At 34.7% G+C, this 16,402-nt stretch overlaps 2 protein-coding genes across 2 annotated transcripts; both read left to right on the plus strand.

Moving 5' to 3' along the window:
* Positions 1 to 1,426: 1,426 nt before the first annotated feature.
* On the plus strand, positions 1,427 to 2,758 carry LOC139859148 (uncharacterized). Its single transcript, XM_071847951.1, has one exon. The coding sequence runs from the start codon at positions 1,427 to 1,429 to the stop codon at positions 2,756 to 2,758; it is 1,332 nt and encodes a 443-aa protein (XP_071704052.1).
* Positions 2,759 to 2,785: 27 nt separating this feature from the next.
* LOC139859149 (uncharacterized) lies at positions 2,786 to 4,166 on the plus strand. Its single transcript, XM_071847952.1, has 2 exons — positions 2,786 to 2,993; positions 3,325 to 4,166. The coding sequence occupies exons 1-2, from the start codon at positions 2,786 to 2,788 to the stop codon at positions 4,164 to 4,166; spliced, it is 1,050 nt and encodes a 349-aa protein (XP_071704053.1).
* Positions 4,167 to 16,402: the final 12,236 nt, after the last annotated feature.

The raw sequence follows: 16,402 nt of genomic DNA on the forward strand, positions 1-16,402 counted from the left end.
TACAGAATTCAGCAACGGGAAAATGAAGGTACAACTCTCCTAAGGGGTGGACGGTTATTCCAACAGTATTTGATTGATGCTTATACAGCAGTCAAAGAACAACGTCTAAAGTATCTCATAAATCACCAAAGCGAGCTGCGTACCGATCTATACAACAACGTATGTGATGCTGTAACAAGGGACGACACCAAAGCCGCTTCGATTGGAAAACGAATTATTTTACCATCGTCACATACAGGTAGTCCACGCTACATGCTTCAAAATTACCAAGATGCTATGGCTTTGTGTCGCGAATTCAATAACCCAGACTTATTCATCACCTTCACTTCTAACCCAAAATGGCTTGAAATAGAAGGTATGCTATGCTTTATCGAGGGCCAGCGAGCGCCGAACCATCCTGAAATTATAGCCAGAATTTTCAAACAGAAACTGGACAACCTCATGAATGATATAATGAAAGGCAACATCTTCGGTACATGCGAAGCAGGTATTATACACACTTCATTCCCAAATTTTAACACCAACCTGTGTATAACTGATTTGCAGGTTAGGCAGACCCTACAACTTCTTTAGCTATTTACCAATGGTACTGGAGCACTTAGCCGATTTTTCCTACCATGCTATAAGCACACACGTGTAAAATGCCTACATCATGATCAAATTTATTTTATCGTATAATATAATTTTCCCTGACGTATATGAGATGTTATTTATGCTCAACACCCGTGACTTCCCTGCTCGCATGTCTATATATTATGTGTATTTGTCAAAATGCCAGTTATTACATAAAACTTGAAAGACACTTATTAGTTTAAAAATTATTTAAATACCTGCACATGGATGTAATTTAGGTTAATGACCCGTGATTTGTCTACTCGCAGGTCTATATATTATGTGTATTTGCCAACATGCCAGTTATTACATAATACCTGAATGATACTAATTAGTTTAAAAATTAGTTCAATACCTGCACATGTATAAGGCAGCCCATGACTTCTAACATTGGAGATAAATAATCCCTAAAATCAGTGTCCGATGATGAAGAATTATGTGATATTAATAATGAGCTTATGGTTAGTAGGTTTATAACTTTCATTTGCTTAGTTTTTTCCCCACCATTCATTTTGATACTAAAGTCTCATATCATTAACCACATGCACTAACTCTTTGACATGTATGTATGTTAACAGTCCAGAATACACCTACTTCCACTATCAAGCAAGAAAATAAGAAATTTTTAAAGACAATAATAGACATTGCAGGTTATCAAATGTTTCTAACTACATAAAAAATAGATACCCACCACGTGGAAACTGTCAAGCTTGCCTACAACATACTTGATTTAAATAATTATTTGTAAATTTAGAAAGATATGCCTACTGTAATATGGTTGTCCCAACTTTGTAATCACACGTACGCTACTATAATGACCCGTGCATACAAATGCAAGACGCCCGATGACATCAACGATCTCATATCGGCCGAAATTCCTAACGAGGTTCACGATCTCGAAGGATACAAGGCGGTCACCGAGTACATGTTACACGGCCCTTGCGGTCGTAAACACAAAGATGCCCCATGTATGATTGATAATCAATGTTCAAAGCATTTCCCTAAGCCATATTATGCCGAAACCACAATTGATGAGGACGGGTACGCTAACTACAGACGTCGCAACAACGGTGTCAATGTTACTAAAGGTAAAAGCACACTTGACAACAGCTATGTCGTTCCTTACAATAGATATTTGTTAATCAGATACAACGCGCATATAAATGTCGAGTGGTGTAATAGATCTCGCGCGATTAAGTATCTATTCAAATACTTAAATAAAGGGCCGGACCGAGCTACAATCGTGATACAGGAAAACATACTACCCACACATAACTCATCAGACACTACGGAAAAAATTATTGACATTGATGAAATCAAGAATTATTTGGATTGTCGTTATTTATCTCCGTGTGAGGCTGTTTGGAGATTATTTTCTTACGACATCCACTTCTCTAAGCCATCCGTGATTAAGCTATCATATCATCTACCAAACCAACAGTCACTCACTCTACATGATTCGCAACATCTTCCCTCACTGCTTCAAAGACCGAGCATCAAAGAAACCATGTTCACCCAATGGTTTGAACTTAATAAACAAGACCCGAAAGCACGTAACCTTACATACTCAAAGATCCCTAAAGAGTATGTCTGGAATAATGATGCAAAAGAATGGGCCCCCCAAAAGCTGAGACCCTCAATTGGTCGTATTGTCTATTCAAATCCAGCGTCAGGTGAGCGTTACTATCTAAGAATGTTATTAAATATTGTAAAGGGACCACGCTCATTTGAAGAACTCCGGACAGTTGACGGCACGGTACACCCCACATTCAAAGACGCTTGCTTCGCATATGGTTTACTACACGATGATCGGGAATGGACAGAAGCTATTTCTGAGGCAAAACTATGGGCTTCAGGTGCGCAACTTCGCGATTTATTTGTAACCATGTTACTCTTTTGCAACATAACTAACCCACTAGCACTATGGGAACAACACTGGGAAGATTTAGCCGACGACATTCTTCATAAAAAAAGGAAAATTTTTAACTTCCCAGATTTAACCCTAACCGATTCTCAGATTAAAAATTACTGTTTGGTAGAAATACAGGGAGTTTTGCATAAACACGGGAAGTCACTCTCGGATTTCCCGACTCTGCCACAGCCTGACCCGTCTCTGCTTACCCAACTGGACAATCGCTTGATCTGAGAAGAGTTAAATTACAACATCAAGGAAATGAAGACCTTGCATGACAACCTATTCAGGTCTCTTAACCCTGAACAACTCGCACTATATGAACGGCTATTTGAAACTGTAACAAACAAGGAAGGCGGGCTGTATTTCTTATACGGGCCAGGCGGAACTGTGAAGACTTTTTTATACAATACTATTCTAACAAAGCTAAGATCTGAGAAAATGATTGTTCTAGCAGTTGCATCATCAGGTAATTTTCTTTTTTTTTAAAATTTTATCTAATTTTTTTTACAAGTTACCCCAACATTATTTGTGACACTTTTTAAAAAAAAATCCTGGCTCACTATGTTTAAACCCACCATACAGCCTGTTTTATTATATCATATACTACTTTTCTTAAAAAAGTTTCCCCGGGCATTATTTGTAGGTCTTTTGTAAAAAAAATCAGGAACCAGTATGTCTAAAAACAGCTGAGCCACTCTTTTATTATATCATATTTTCATTCTATACACATCATACAAATAATACGTACATGTTTTGTTTAGGCTGCCTTAACAATACATAACAATGGAAAAATGCAGGGATCGCTTCGTTGTTACTACTCGAGGGACGGACTGCGCACAACCGATTTGTCATCCCACTTGAGCTCATGGAAAATAGTACCTGCGGTATAAAACAAAAAACACATTTGGCTGCCCTAATGCACGAAGCAAGACTAATAATCTGGGACAAAGCTCCTATGACTCAAAGGTACGCCTTTGAAGCATTGGATAAAACTCTTAGAGATATCTTGGGTTCTAAAAAAGAGGCAAATAGAACCAAGTTATTTGCTGGTATGCCAATTTTGATAGGTGGGGACTTTAGACAAATCCTCCCAGTCATTCCAAAAGGTAAAAGGCAAGAGGTAGTTAACGCATGCATCAATAGATCAGAATTGTGGAAATTCTGTCACCTACATACACTCTCACGCATTATGAGGGTCAACGAATACACTTTATCGGGCCAAATAGATAGTCGAAAATGCGCATTCAATAAATGGGTTCTAGATGTGGGGGATGGTAACGTACCTGCATCATCTAAAGAAGGAGATGATGAACCATCATGGATAAAGATTCCTGAGGAATTCATCGTAAAAAATGGAATAAACCCAATTGAAACAATTGTTGATACCATATTCCCAGAATTCCATTTGAGGCAGGACGATGAAGACTATTTGCGAGAAAGGGCAATATTGACCCCCGGAAATGATGATGCAGATGCGATTAACAAGCACATGTTTAAGAAACTACAAGGTGAAACAATGACATTCAAAAGCTCGGACGAAATCTGCAAAGGGTATACCGACTGCATCGAACAGCAACAATCATATCCGGTGGAATATTTAACAAGCTCGATTTTCCGGGTGTGCCTCCTCACAAATTAAAATTAAAAATAGGTCAACCAATAATGTTGTTACGGAATCTACACCCAAGTGGAGGGCTGTGTAATGGTACACGACTAATCATAACCGCGTTTCAAAAGTTTGTCATCCATGCTCGCATCATTACCGGATCGCATATAGGTACAACAGTCATAATCCACAGAATTGTGCTAACTTTCGCCCAAACAAAGTGGCCATTTGTTATGCAACGCATTCAATTTCCTGTCAGACCGTGTTACGCTATGACGATTAACAAGAGCCAGGGCCAATCACTAAATTCGGTCGGCCTCTACCTCCCTAAACCAGTTTTTAGCCACGGTCAACTATATGTCGCATTCTTACATGTCACATCACCAGATGGTCTAAAAATAGTCATGATCGATGAAAGCGATGAGCGATTGAAGGGCCACACAAGAAACGTTGTTTATAAAGAAACGTTCTTCAACCTAAACCAAACATTGTAATGGTAACTCTCAACCAACCATCTTTAACGCATATGTTTATTACATTATATATTCAATATAAAATGTAGACTGCCTGAATTATGTGTAGTCCACAAATCTAATTGCGATTTTCCATTCATGTTTTAGGTAGACCTGTTAAACACCCGGCGACATGCCGAGGTACTCTAGAAATGACATTCTTGGATGAGCAATTGAAGGTAAACTCAAACATTTCTACAACTTTTAAATCTTCTGCTGGGTTCATATTCAGACGATGTTTACAATTAAATACAGGGTATCGAGATGGTAATTAGGGTAACCTGTTTGTCTTAGGGATTTGTAACGACCCGGATTTTTTCGATCGTTTTATACATATAAGATTAATATTTACATAAATTAAACATTACCAACATAATAAGCAATCCAAATTGTTGAGTCTTGTGTTTTTTAAAAGAGTTTTACGCAACGTTTGACCGTCCAATTTGACCGATGATATCACGAACTATATAACATACGATAATTATACGATTGTGTACATATACATATTTATACATATTTAACATGTCCTAAGGATGGTTTAACATATCATTGTGTACTAATAACAATGAGTTATAAGTATACTTTGAGACTACTAACTAAAGTTTTCAAAACGGTAACTATACGTAACGTTCTTTGATATATATACCTATAACCTATAATGCTTATACAAGTATCGTATAAATACGTATTTAATTACTTTTAAAGGGCTTAAATACATAAAACAATATAAGTATATTCATAAAAGATAGTTATATTTGAATTCTCGTTCCGTTTCCTCAAGATTTTTACACGTATACCTAGGGTATATGTAATCGTATTGTACGCAGCTTCTAGATGTATTTACTATTAGTATATACACCTTTAATCATTCATTCTTAGCAGCCATCTTAGAGTCAACAACATGTTGAACCATTATTATCAACTTGTATGACTAATGAGCTAAAAAACAAACTTAAGGATTTTTTTTTCTATATAGCAAGTAAATTCGTTTTTATGATTTCACCCGATTTTTCCATTCTATTTTCTCATACTTACACTCCAAATTCTCTCTCAAAATACTCCTAACATCATACTTGATCATCTCCAAGCATTTTTACCATCTTTTAGCTTCATAACCAAGGTAAAACTATGTTAAAACTTTAATTCAATTCATATAAGTTATTTATCTTAAATCAAGATATAAACTTACTTACAACCTTTGTTTCTTTTCATGATTTCACTTATTAATCTTCCAAGTCATCAAGAACAAGTTCATATCTTGTTTATTCAGTAACTTTCTTCATCATACTTGAGGTATAACCTTGGTTCATCATCTAGTTCAATTCATATATGACTATCTTACTACGAATATATATAACAACAAGAACATAGTTTGAATGATTTCAAACTTGTTCTCAAACTAAATAGATCCTTCTAACTTAACTTTTAAAACACTTCAAGACCTGTAATATATTATAAGGATATGCTAACTTAACAAGATACAACTTGATTTTACAAAGAACACCTTAAAACTGAATCTACGTCGTTGGAGTGCAACCGGGGGCTGTTTTGGGTTGGATAATTAAAAACCATCTTAAACTTTGAATTGAAAGTTTATATTCTGTAAAAATGATATTTATTATGAATATGTTAATATATAAAAATCTCATGGTGTAACTCAAAGTGTAAGTATTTTTGTAAAAATGATCATCTAGATGTTGTTTTTACAACGGAAATGATCACTTTCATAAGATTCACCAAAGTTTGACCTATAACCTGTGATTTCGAATGCAAACTAAGGGATTTACAGTTCATATTCATAAATAATGACTCGATTCAAGGAAGTGGCAAGTTGAACAAAAAAAAAACGGAGTTATATTGAAGAAACTACAGCTAAAACAAAATTGGGTATCCGAAGCTAGTTTAGCTACGAAATTAATTGGAGTAAAACTAAACTAATCATATCTTTGCTAATTAATATGATATTTCATATATATTTACTCATGATTTAATTCTACATATTTCAGGACCACCCGTAAACAACACGAGAAGATTAATCATAAGACCTCATGATTGTACGCAACACGTCATTTGACAACACGGTACTTTATGTACGCAACACGTCATTTGACAACATGGTACCATGGGTCGAGATTAATTCTGATCAATACGAATACGATGGGGTCTTTATTTATTTTATTGAACAACTAATTGTGGACCACTAATATCGGACTGCTAACTACTGAAAATTAGATATTAAAAGTATTATAAGTATACATGTAACGATTATTTGAAAAGAAAACATGTTGATTTATTATATATGGTTAGGTTCGTGATATCTATCGGAGACCAAGTCGTATATCTTCAAGACAAAAGTGAGTATATAGTCCCACTTTTAAACTCTAAATATTTCTGGATGAGAATACATGCATTTTATGATTTACGTTATGGACACAAGTGATAAAAATATATATATATATATTCTACGTTGAGTTGTACCACTGACATACTTCCCTGTAACTTGGTAACTACTATTTACATGCGGTATTGTAAACGTGAATCCTGTTGATAGATCTATCGGGCCTGACAATCCCAACCAGACTGGACGACCAGTATTCAATGGTTGCACAGTACTTCGTTTCGGTAACTATACTTGGTACAGCGTAGTGAGATTTCATAATAAAGGGAATATGCGACGTTGATTAAATGTTAAGTATGGTTATCAAGTGCTCAACCACTTAGAATATTTTTATTAAAACGTTTGTGTATATGAAATCTTGTGGTCTATATTTATAACGCTGCTAGCATTAAACCTATATCTCACCAACTTTATGTTGACGTTTTAAGCATGTTTATTCTCAGGTGATAATTAAAAGCTTCCGCTGCATTATGCCGAATTTAAGCAAGATTTGGAGTATGCATATTTGTGTCAAAAATAAAACTGCATATCGGAAGATTTGTAATGTGAAATATGTTGGAAATCGTATTGTTATTATCAAATGTAAAGTTTGCAAAACTAAGATTATCACTAAACGATAGTCATTATTATGGTGTTTGAACCTTCGATTATAATAAAGGTTATGGTTTGTATTATAAAAACATATGCAGATTTTGAAAAATGTCACATAAAGAGGTCAATACCTCGCAATGACACCAATGAGTACGTGACGTTTATATTCGATATGAACGGGACGCTTCAGGATTGAAAACACAGCCTATGAAACTCGAGTCAACATTGTCCATTCGTTATCGGGTTAGTTCAGTTGAGACACAACTGATAATGTGGGCTACTTTATTGTGCAATTACTATTTACCACCCTTTTTGGCCATTTAACTTAGTAACTTTCCCACACAAAATTAAGCTGCATCGTTAGTATTGTGATTGATGTATATTTAAACACTTGGCCATCATCAAAAGGCCTAATATTGCTATTTTCAACCCGACATCACACAGCGTTTAGGCCTCTTACTAACTATTTACATATGTGTCATAACCCGTCCTTAACCATAAGAACGAGTTAGATAACGTATGATTTCATTGCGAGGTATTGACCTCTATATGCGACATTTTTAAAAGAACAACTGCATTTATTTTACATTACAAACCATAACTCTTATGTTAATACAAGCTTTAGACAATATAAAGATGATTATCGTTTAGCGATAATCTTAGACTTACAAACTTTACATGTGATGATAACAATACGATTTCTAGCATATTTTACATTACAATTCCTCGGATATGCAGTTTTATTTTTGACACAAATATGCATACTCAAGATCTTGCTTAAATTCAACATGTTGCAGCGGAAGCTTTTAGTTATCACCTGAGAATAGACATGTTTAAAACGTCAACATAAAGTTGGTGAGATATAGGTTTAATGCCGGCAGCGGTATAAATATAGACCACAAGATTTCATATGTAAACATTTTAATAAAAATATTCTAAGTGGTTGAGCACTTGGTAACCATACTTAACATTTAATCACGTCGCATATTCCCTTTATTATGAAATCTTACTACACCGTACCAAGTGTAGTCACGAAACGAAGTACTGTGCAACCGTTGAATACTGGTCGTCCAGTCCGGTTGGGGTTGTCAGGCCCGATAGATCTATCAACAGGATTCGCGTTTATAATACCGCTGTAAATAGTAGTTACCAAGCTACAGGGAAGTATGCCAGTGGTACAACTCAACGTAGAATATACTTTTCAGTTACTTGTGTCCATAACGTAAAACATAAAATACATGTATTCTCATCCCGAAATACTTAGAGTTTAAAAGTGGGACTATATACTCACTTTTGCCTTGAAGATATATATATTTTGACTTGGTCTCCGGTTGATATCACGAACCTATCCATATATAGTTTATCAATATATTTCCATTTTAAACAATCGTCACATATATATACTTATTATACTTTTAATAGTTTTAATAATTTCTTAGTCCGTAGTTAGCAGTCCGATGTTAGTAATTCAATTTTAATGGTTCATATTTAGGTGTTTAATAAATAAAACCCCCATCGAAATAAATAAAACCCCATTGTATTTGTATTGGTCGGGATTAATCTCGACCCACGGTACCGGTGTTGTCAAATGACGTGTTGCGTACATAAAGTACCGGTGTTGTCAAATGACGTGTTGCGTACAATCATGGGATCTTATGATTAATCTTCTTGTATTGTTTACGGGTGGTCCTGAAATATATAAAATTAAATTATGAGTACATATATATAAAATATCATGTTATTTTAGAAAGATGTGATTCATTTAATTTTTCTCCAATTATTTTCGTGGCTAAACTAGTTTTGGATATCCGATCTTGTTTTGGTCATAGTTTCTTCGTTACAACTCCGTTTTCGTTGGTTCAACTTGCCACTTCCTTGGATCGAGTCCCTCTTTAAGAATATGAACTGTAAATACCTTAGTTTGTATTCGAAATCACAGGTCATAGGTCAAACTTTGGTGAAACTTATGAAGTTAATCATTTTCCATCATATAAACAATATTAAATGATTATTTTTCTAAAAATACTTATACTTTGAGTTAAATCATGAAATTTTTATGTGTTATCATATTCATAGTAAATATCATTTTTCCAGAAAATAAACCTCCAATTCAAGGTTCAAAATAGTTTTTAATTATCCAACCCAAAACCGCCCCCGGTTGCACTCCGACGTCGTAAAAACAGTTTTTAAGGTGTTCTTTCAAAAACCAAGTTATACCTTATTAAATTAGCATATATTTATGATATATTACATGTCTTGAAGTATTTTAAAAGTTAAGTTAGAAGGATCTATTTAGTTTGCAAACAAGTTTGAAAACATTCAAACTATGTTCTTGTTGTTAAAATTTTATACCATAAAATAAGATAGCTATATATATATGAATCGAATAAGGTTATGAACAAAGTTACTACCTCAAGTTACTTGGACAAGATTGCTGTAAAAGAGGAGTAAAAACCTAGAACCAAAAGAGTGATGGAATTGGATGAAAGATTGGAAGCAACTTAAGACATAAACTTGAATTGAAAGTTGTATTTTTGTAGTGTTTTTGTTTGATCTTGTTATGGTGGTGTTTAAGGTGTTTCTTGAGAGGATTTTTGCTGGAGTTCTTAGAGAGACATGAGGCTAGTAAGTGTGTGTGTTTAGCTAGAGAAATGATGATAGAAGTTGAACCAAAATGAGGTGAGAATACCCCCATTAAAAACGTGAATGGGGGGGGGGGAACATGGACAAAATTTTAGGTTGTTCTTTTGTGCAATTTGTCATACTTGCTTCCAAATTCAATTACCTTATACCTAGGGCATGAACAAGGGCTGGTTGGTGGTGATTTGATGTGTATATACCAATAGTAAATACGTATAAAAGCTAGGTATGATACGGGTACATGTACTCTAGATATACGTATAGAAATCTTGTGAAAACGGAACGAGAATTCAAATATAGCTATCTTTTGTGAATACACTTATATTGTTTTATGTATTTAAGTCCTTAAAAAGTGATTAAATACATTACATATACGATATATGTATAAACATTATAGGTCATAAGTATTTATGTCAAATAACGTTACGTATGGTTATCGTTTTGAAAACTTAAGCTAGTAGTTTCAAAATATACTTTTAACTTATTGTTATTAATACAAAATGAGATATTACAACATTCTTAGATCATGTTAAATATGTATATATACATATATATACACAAACATATAATTATCATATGTTATATAGTTCGTGATATCATCGGTCAACTAGACGGTCAAACGTTGTGTAAAACTCTTTTCAAAACATAATTCTCAACAATTTGGATTGCTTATCATGTTGGTAAGTTTAATTTATGTAAATATTAATCTTATAAGTATAGAATGATCGGAAAAATGCGGGTCATTACAGTACCTACCCGTTAAATAAATTTCGTCCCGAAATTTTAAAATTGTACCTATTTTGCGTCGTCGGGAAACAAGTGTGGATACTTTTGTTTCATCTGATCCTCTCGTTCCCAAGTAAACTCAGGACCTCTTCGAGCATTCCAAGGAACCTTAACGATCGGTATGTTGCTATGCTTGAGCCGTTTAACTTCACGGTCCATGATTTCGATTGGTTCTTCGATGAATTGTAGTTTCTCGTCGACATGGATTTCTTCAAGAGGAATGGTGAGCTCTTCCTTTGCAAGACACTTTTTAAGGTTTGAGACGTGAAAGGTATTATGTACTCCGGCGAGTTGTTGCGGTAACTCGAGTCGATAAGCTACCGGTCCAATGCGTTCGATGATCTTGAACGGGCCTACATATCTTGGGTTCAGTTTACCTCTTTTACCGAAACGTATTACACCTTTCCAAGGTGACACCTTTAGCATAACCATGTCACCGATCTGAAACTCTAATGGTTTCCTTCGGACATCGGCGTAGCTCTTTTGGCGACTACGGGCTGTTTTCAATCTCTCCTTGATTTGTACTATCTTCTCAGTCATTTCGTGTATGATCTCGGGACCAGTTAATTGTCAATCTCCTACTTCATTCCAACAAATAGGAGATCTACACTTCCTTCCGTACAATGCTTCAAATGGCGCAGCTTTAATGCTCGCATGATAACTATTATTATACGAGAATTCTGCTAATGGTAGATATTTATCCCATCCGTTTCCAAAATCGATTACACATGCCCTGAGCATGTCTTCAAGAGTCTGAATTGTTCTTTCACTCTGCCCGTCGGTTTGAGGATTATATGCGGTACTCATATCCAAACGAGTTCCTAGTGCCTCCTGTAGTGATTGCCAGAACTTTGAGGTAAATCTACTATCACGATCAGATATAATGGAAATAGGTATTCCATGCCTTGAAACTATTTCCTTTATATATAATCGTAATAATTTTTCCATTCTATCTGTTTCCTTTATAGGCAAGAAATGTGCAGATTTGGTAAGACGATCAACAATTATCCAAATGGTGTCGTATCCCCAGGCAGTCTTTGGTAACTTCGTGATGAAATCCATGGTAATACCATCCCATTTCCATTCTGGAATTTCTGGTTGTTGAAGTAACCCTGACGGCTTTTGGTGTTCTGCTTTGACTTTGGAACAAGTTAAACACTCCCCAACATATGTTGCAACGTCTGTCTTTAAATTAGGCCACCAATAATGTGTCTTAAGATCTTGGTACATCTTTCCAACTCCAGGATGTATCGAGTATCTTGTCTTATGTGCCTCATTCAATATCAACTTCCTTAATCCACCCAACTTCGGTACCCAAATACGATTTGCAAAATATCGAATTTCATATTCCCGTATAACGAGTTGCTTCTCATACTTCTTCATTATTTCATTTCCTATATTTTCTTTAGTAAGTGCTTCTCGTTGAACTTCTTTGATTTGTGAGTTGAGATTCATGCGAATTTTTATGTTCATCGCTCGTACTCGAATTGGTTCTCGTTCCTTTCTGCTTAGTGCGTCAGCCACCACATTCGCCTTCCCGGGATGATAATGAATTTCACAATCATAGTCGTTTATCAGCTCGACCCACCTACGTTGCCTCATGTTCAGCTGTTTCTGATCAAAAATATGTTGAAGACTTTTATGATCAGTGAACACAGTGCATTTAACCCCATACAAGTAGTGTCTCCATATCTTCAATGCAAACATGACTGCTCCCAGTTCTAAATCATGCGTCGTATAATTCCGCTCGTGAATCTTCAATTGTCGGGATGCGTATGCAATAACTTTCTTCCGTTGCATAAGAACGCAACCAAAACCTTGTCGCGAAGCGTCACAATATATTTCAAAATCATCGTTCCCTTCTGGTAACGATAAAATAGGCGCCGTAGTTAACTTCTTCTTTAGTAATTGAAATGCACTCTCCTGCTCAGATGTCCAGTCATATTTCTTCCCTTTTTGCGTTAACGCTGTCAACGGCTTAGCTATTCGGGAAAAATCTTGAATAAACCTTCTATAATAACCGGCTAAACCCAAAAATTGGCGTATCTGCGTTGGTGTCTTAGGAGTCTCCCATTTTTCAATGGCTTCAATTTTTGCTGGATCAACCTGAATTCCTTTGCTACTAACAACGTGGCCAAGAAATTGCACTTCTTTCAACCAGAAAGCACATTTAGAAAATTTAGCATATAGCTGTTCTTTTCTCAACAACTCTAATATCAACCTTAAATGCTGCTCATGCTCTTGCTCACTCTTGGAATAGATAAGAAAATCATCAATGAAAACGATAACAAACTTATCTAAATATGGACTACAAACTCGATTCATGAGGTCCATGAATACAGCTGGCGCATTTGTCAACCCAAACGGCATGACCAAAAATTCGGAATGACCATAACGTGTCCGAAAAGCAGTTTTCAGTATATCTTCTTCTTTGACGCGTAATTGATGATAGCCCGATCTTAGGTCAATTTTCGAGTACACACATGATCCTTGGAGTTGATCAAATAAGTCGTCAATTCTCGGTAGTGGATACCGATTCTTGATAGTTAACTTATTTAATTCACGATAATCTATACACATCCTAAAAGATCCATCTTTCTTTTTAACAAATAGAATCGGAGCTCCCCACGGTGAAGTGCTTGGTCGTATGAATCCACGGTCCAGTAATTCTTTTAACTGACTTTGAAGTTCTTTTAACTCGGACGGTGCAAGTCTATATGGAGCACGAGCCACTGGTGCAGCTCCTGGTACTAAATCTATTTGAAATTCTACAGATCTAAATGGAGGTAATCCCGGCAACTCTTCCAGAAAAACTTCAGGAAAATCTCTTGCCACAGGCACGTCGTTGATGCACTTCTCTTTTTCTTTCTTTTCGACTTTATTAACATGTGCTAGAATAGCATAACATCCCTTTTCTAAACACTTCTTGGCTTTCAAACAGCTAATGAGTTTTAGCTTTGAGTTACCCTTCTCTCCATAAATCATCACCGGCATTTTATCCTTACAAGGAATGCGAATTGCCTTCTTGGCACACACAACTTCAGCTCCTACTTTGGACATCCAGTCCATGCCGACTATTACATCAAAACTTCCTAATTCTATGGGTATTAAGTCAATTTTAAATGTTTCTCCGGCTAAATTTATTTTACAATCACGGCAAATTTTATCGGCTTTAATTAGTTTACCATTAGCTAACTCAATCATGTACTTAGCATCTAGAGGTAATGTAATGACCCGCACTTTTTCGATCGTTCTATACTTATAAGATTAATATTTACATAAATTAAACCTTACCAACATGATAAGCAATCCAAATTGTTGAGATTTATGTTTTTGAAAAGAGTTTTACACAACGTTTGACCGTCTAGTTTGACCGATGATATCACGAACTATATAACATATGATAATTATACGTTTGTGTATATATATGTATATATATATATTTAACATGACCTAAGAATGTTTTAATATCTCATTTTGTATTAATAACAATAAGTTATAAGTATATTTTGAAACTACTAACTTAAGTTTTCAAAACGATAACCATACGTAACGTTAATTGACATAAATACTTATAATCTATAATGTTTATACATATATCGTATAAGTAATGTATTTAATCACTTTTTAAAGACTTAAATACATAAAACAATATAAGTGTATTCACAAAAGATAGCTATATTTGAATTATCATTCCATTTTTCACAAAATTTCTATACGTATATCTAGAGTACATGTACTCGTATCATACCTAGCTTCTATACGTATTTACTATTGGTATATACACATCAAATCACCACCAACCAGCCCTTGTTCAATGCCTTATGTATAAGGTAACTACTTTTGTTATCTAGTATGACAATTTCACATGATTAAAATATTTTTTCACAAAATTACAAACTTATACACCTTTTACATCACCATTTATACTCCATCCATTTTCAATTTTTGATTCATTTTTACCTCAAACCTCTAGCTAAAAACACACACACTTTTAAGAGTCTTAAACTCCATAACCATTCAGCTAATATCCATGAAGATCTAGCCATAAAAACATCACTTAATCACCATAAGAAAACTCTTACAAAAACACTTCAAGAATCCTTCCAAGAACACAAACTTACTTCCAATCTTTCATCCAATTCCATCACCCTTTTGGTTCTCGCTTTTTACTCTTCTTTTACAGCAACCTTGTCCAAGGAACTTGAGGTAGAATCTATGTTCATAACCTTATTCGATTCATATATATATAGCTATCTTATTTTGTGGTATAAAATTTTAACAACAAGAACATAGTTTGAATGTTTTCAAACTTGTTTGCAAACTAAATAGATCCTTCTAACTTAACTTTTAAAATACTTCAAGACCTGTAATATATCATAAATATATGCTAATTTAACAAGGTATAACTTGGTTTTTCAAAGAACACCTTAAAAACTGAATTTACGACGTCGGAGTGCAACCGGGGGCTGTTTTGGGTTGGATAATTAAAAACCATCTTAAACTTTGAATTGGAGGTTTATTTTTTGGAAAAATGATTTTTACTATGAATATGATAACACATAAAAATTTCATGATTTAACTCAAAGTATAAGTATTTTTAGAAAAATAATCATTTAAGGTTGTTTACATGATGGAAAATGATTAACTTCATAAGTTTCACTAAAGTTTGACCTATGACCTGTGATTTCGAATACAAACTAAGGTATTTACAGTTCATAGTCTTAAAGAGGGACTCGATCCAAGGAAGTGACAAGTTGAATCAACGAAAACGGAGTTGTAACGAAGAAACTATGACCAAAACGAGATCGGATATCTAAGACTTGTTTAACTTCGGGATTAATTGGGAAAAATTAAATAAAATCACATATTTCTAAGATAACATGATATTTTATATATATGTACTTATAATTCAATTTTATATGGTTCAGGATCACCCGCAAACAACACGAGAAGATTAATCATAAGATCCCATGTTTGTACGCAACACGTCATTTGACAACACCGGTACTTTATGTACGCAACACGTCATTTGACAACACCGGTACCGTGGGTCAAGATTAATCTCGACCAATACATATACGATGGGGTTTTATTTATTTCGTTAGGGGGTTTTATTTATTTCATTGCGGGTATATTAAACATCTAAAAATGAACCATTAAAATTGAATTACTAACAACGAACTGCTAACTACGGACTAAGGAATTATTCAAAGTATTAAAAGTATAACAAGTATATATATGTGACGTTTGTTTAAAAAGAAAAGGTATTGATATATTATATATGGATAGGTTCGTGATATCAACCGGAGACCAAGTCAAATTATATATATCTTCAAGAC

This window comes from Rutidosis leptorrhynchoides, chromosome 7 (genome assembly GCF_046630445.1).
Source record: "Rutidosis leptorrhynchoides isolate AG116_Rl617_1_P2 chromosome 7, CSIRO_AGI_Rlap_v1, whole genome shotgun sequence".
NCBI lineage: Eukaryota > Viridiplantae > Streptophyta > Magnoliopsida > Asterales > Asteraceae > Rutidosis > Rutidosis leptorrhynchoides.

Excerpts from the sequence above, each read along its gene's own strand:
- LOC139859148 (XM_071847951.1), top strand. The coding sequence starts at position 1,427 with ATGACCCGTGCATACAAATGCAAGACGCCCGATGACATCAACGATCTC.
- LOC139859149 (XM_071847952.1), top strand. The coding sequence starts at position 2,786 with ATGAAGACCTTGCATGACAACCTATTCAGGTCTCTTAACCCTGAACAA. Across the intron at positions 2,994-3,324 it reads TCTAGCAGTTGCATCATCAG|GGATCGCTTCGTTGTTACTA; the intron begins GTAATTTTCTTT and ends GGAAAAATGCAG.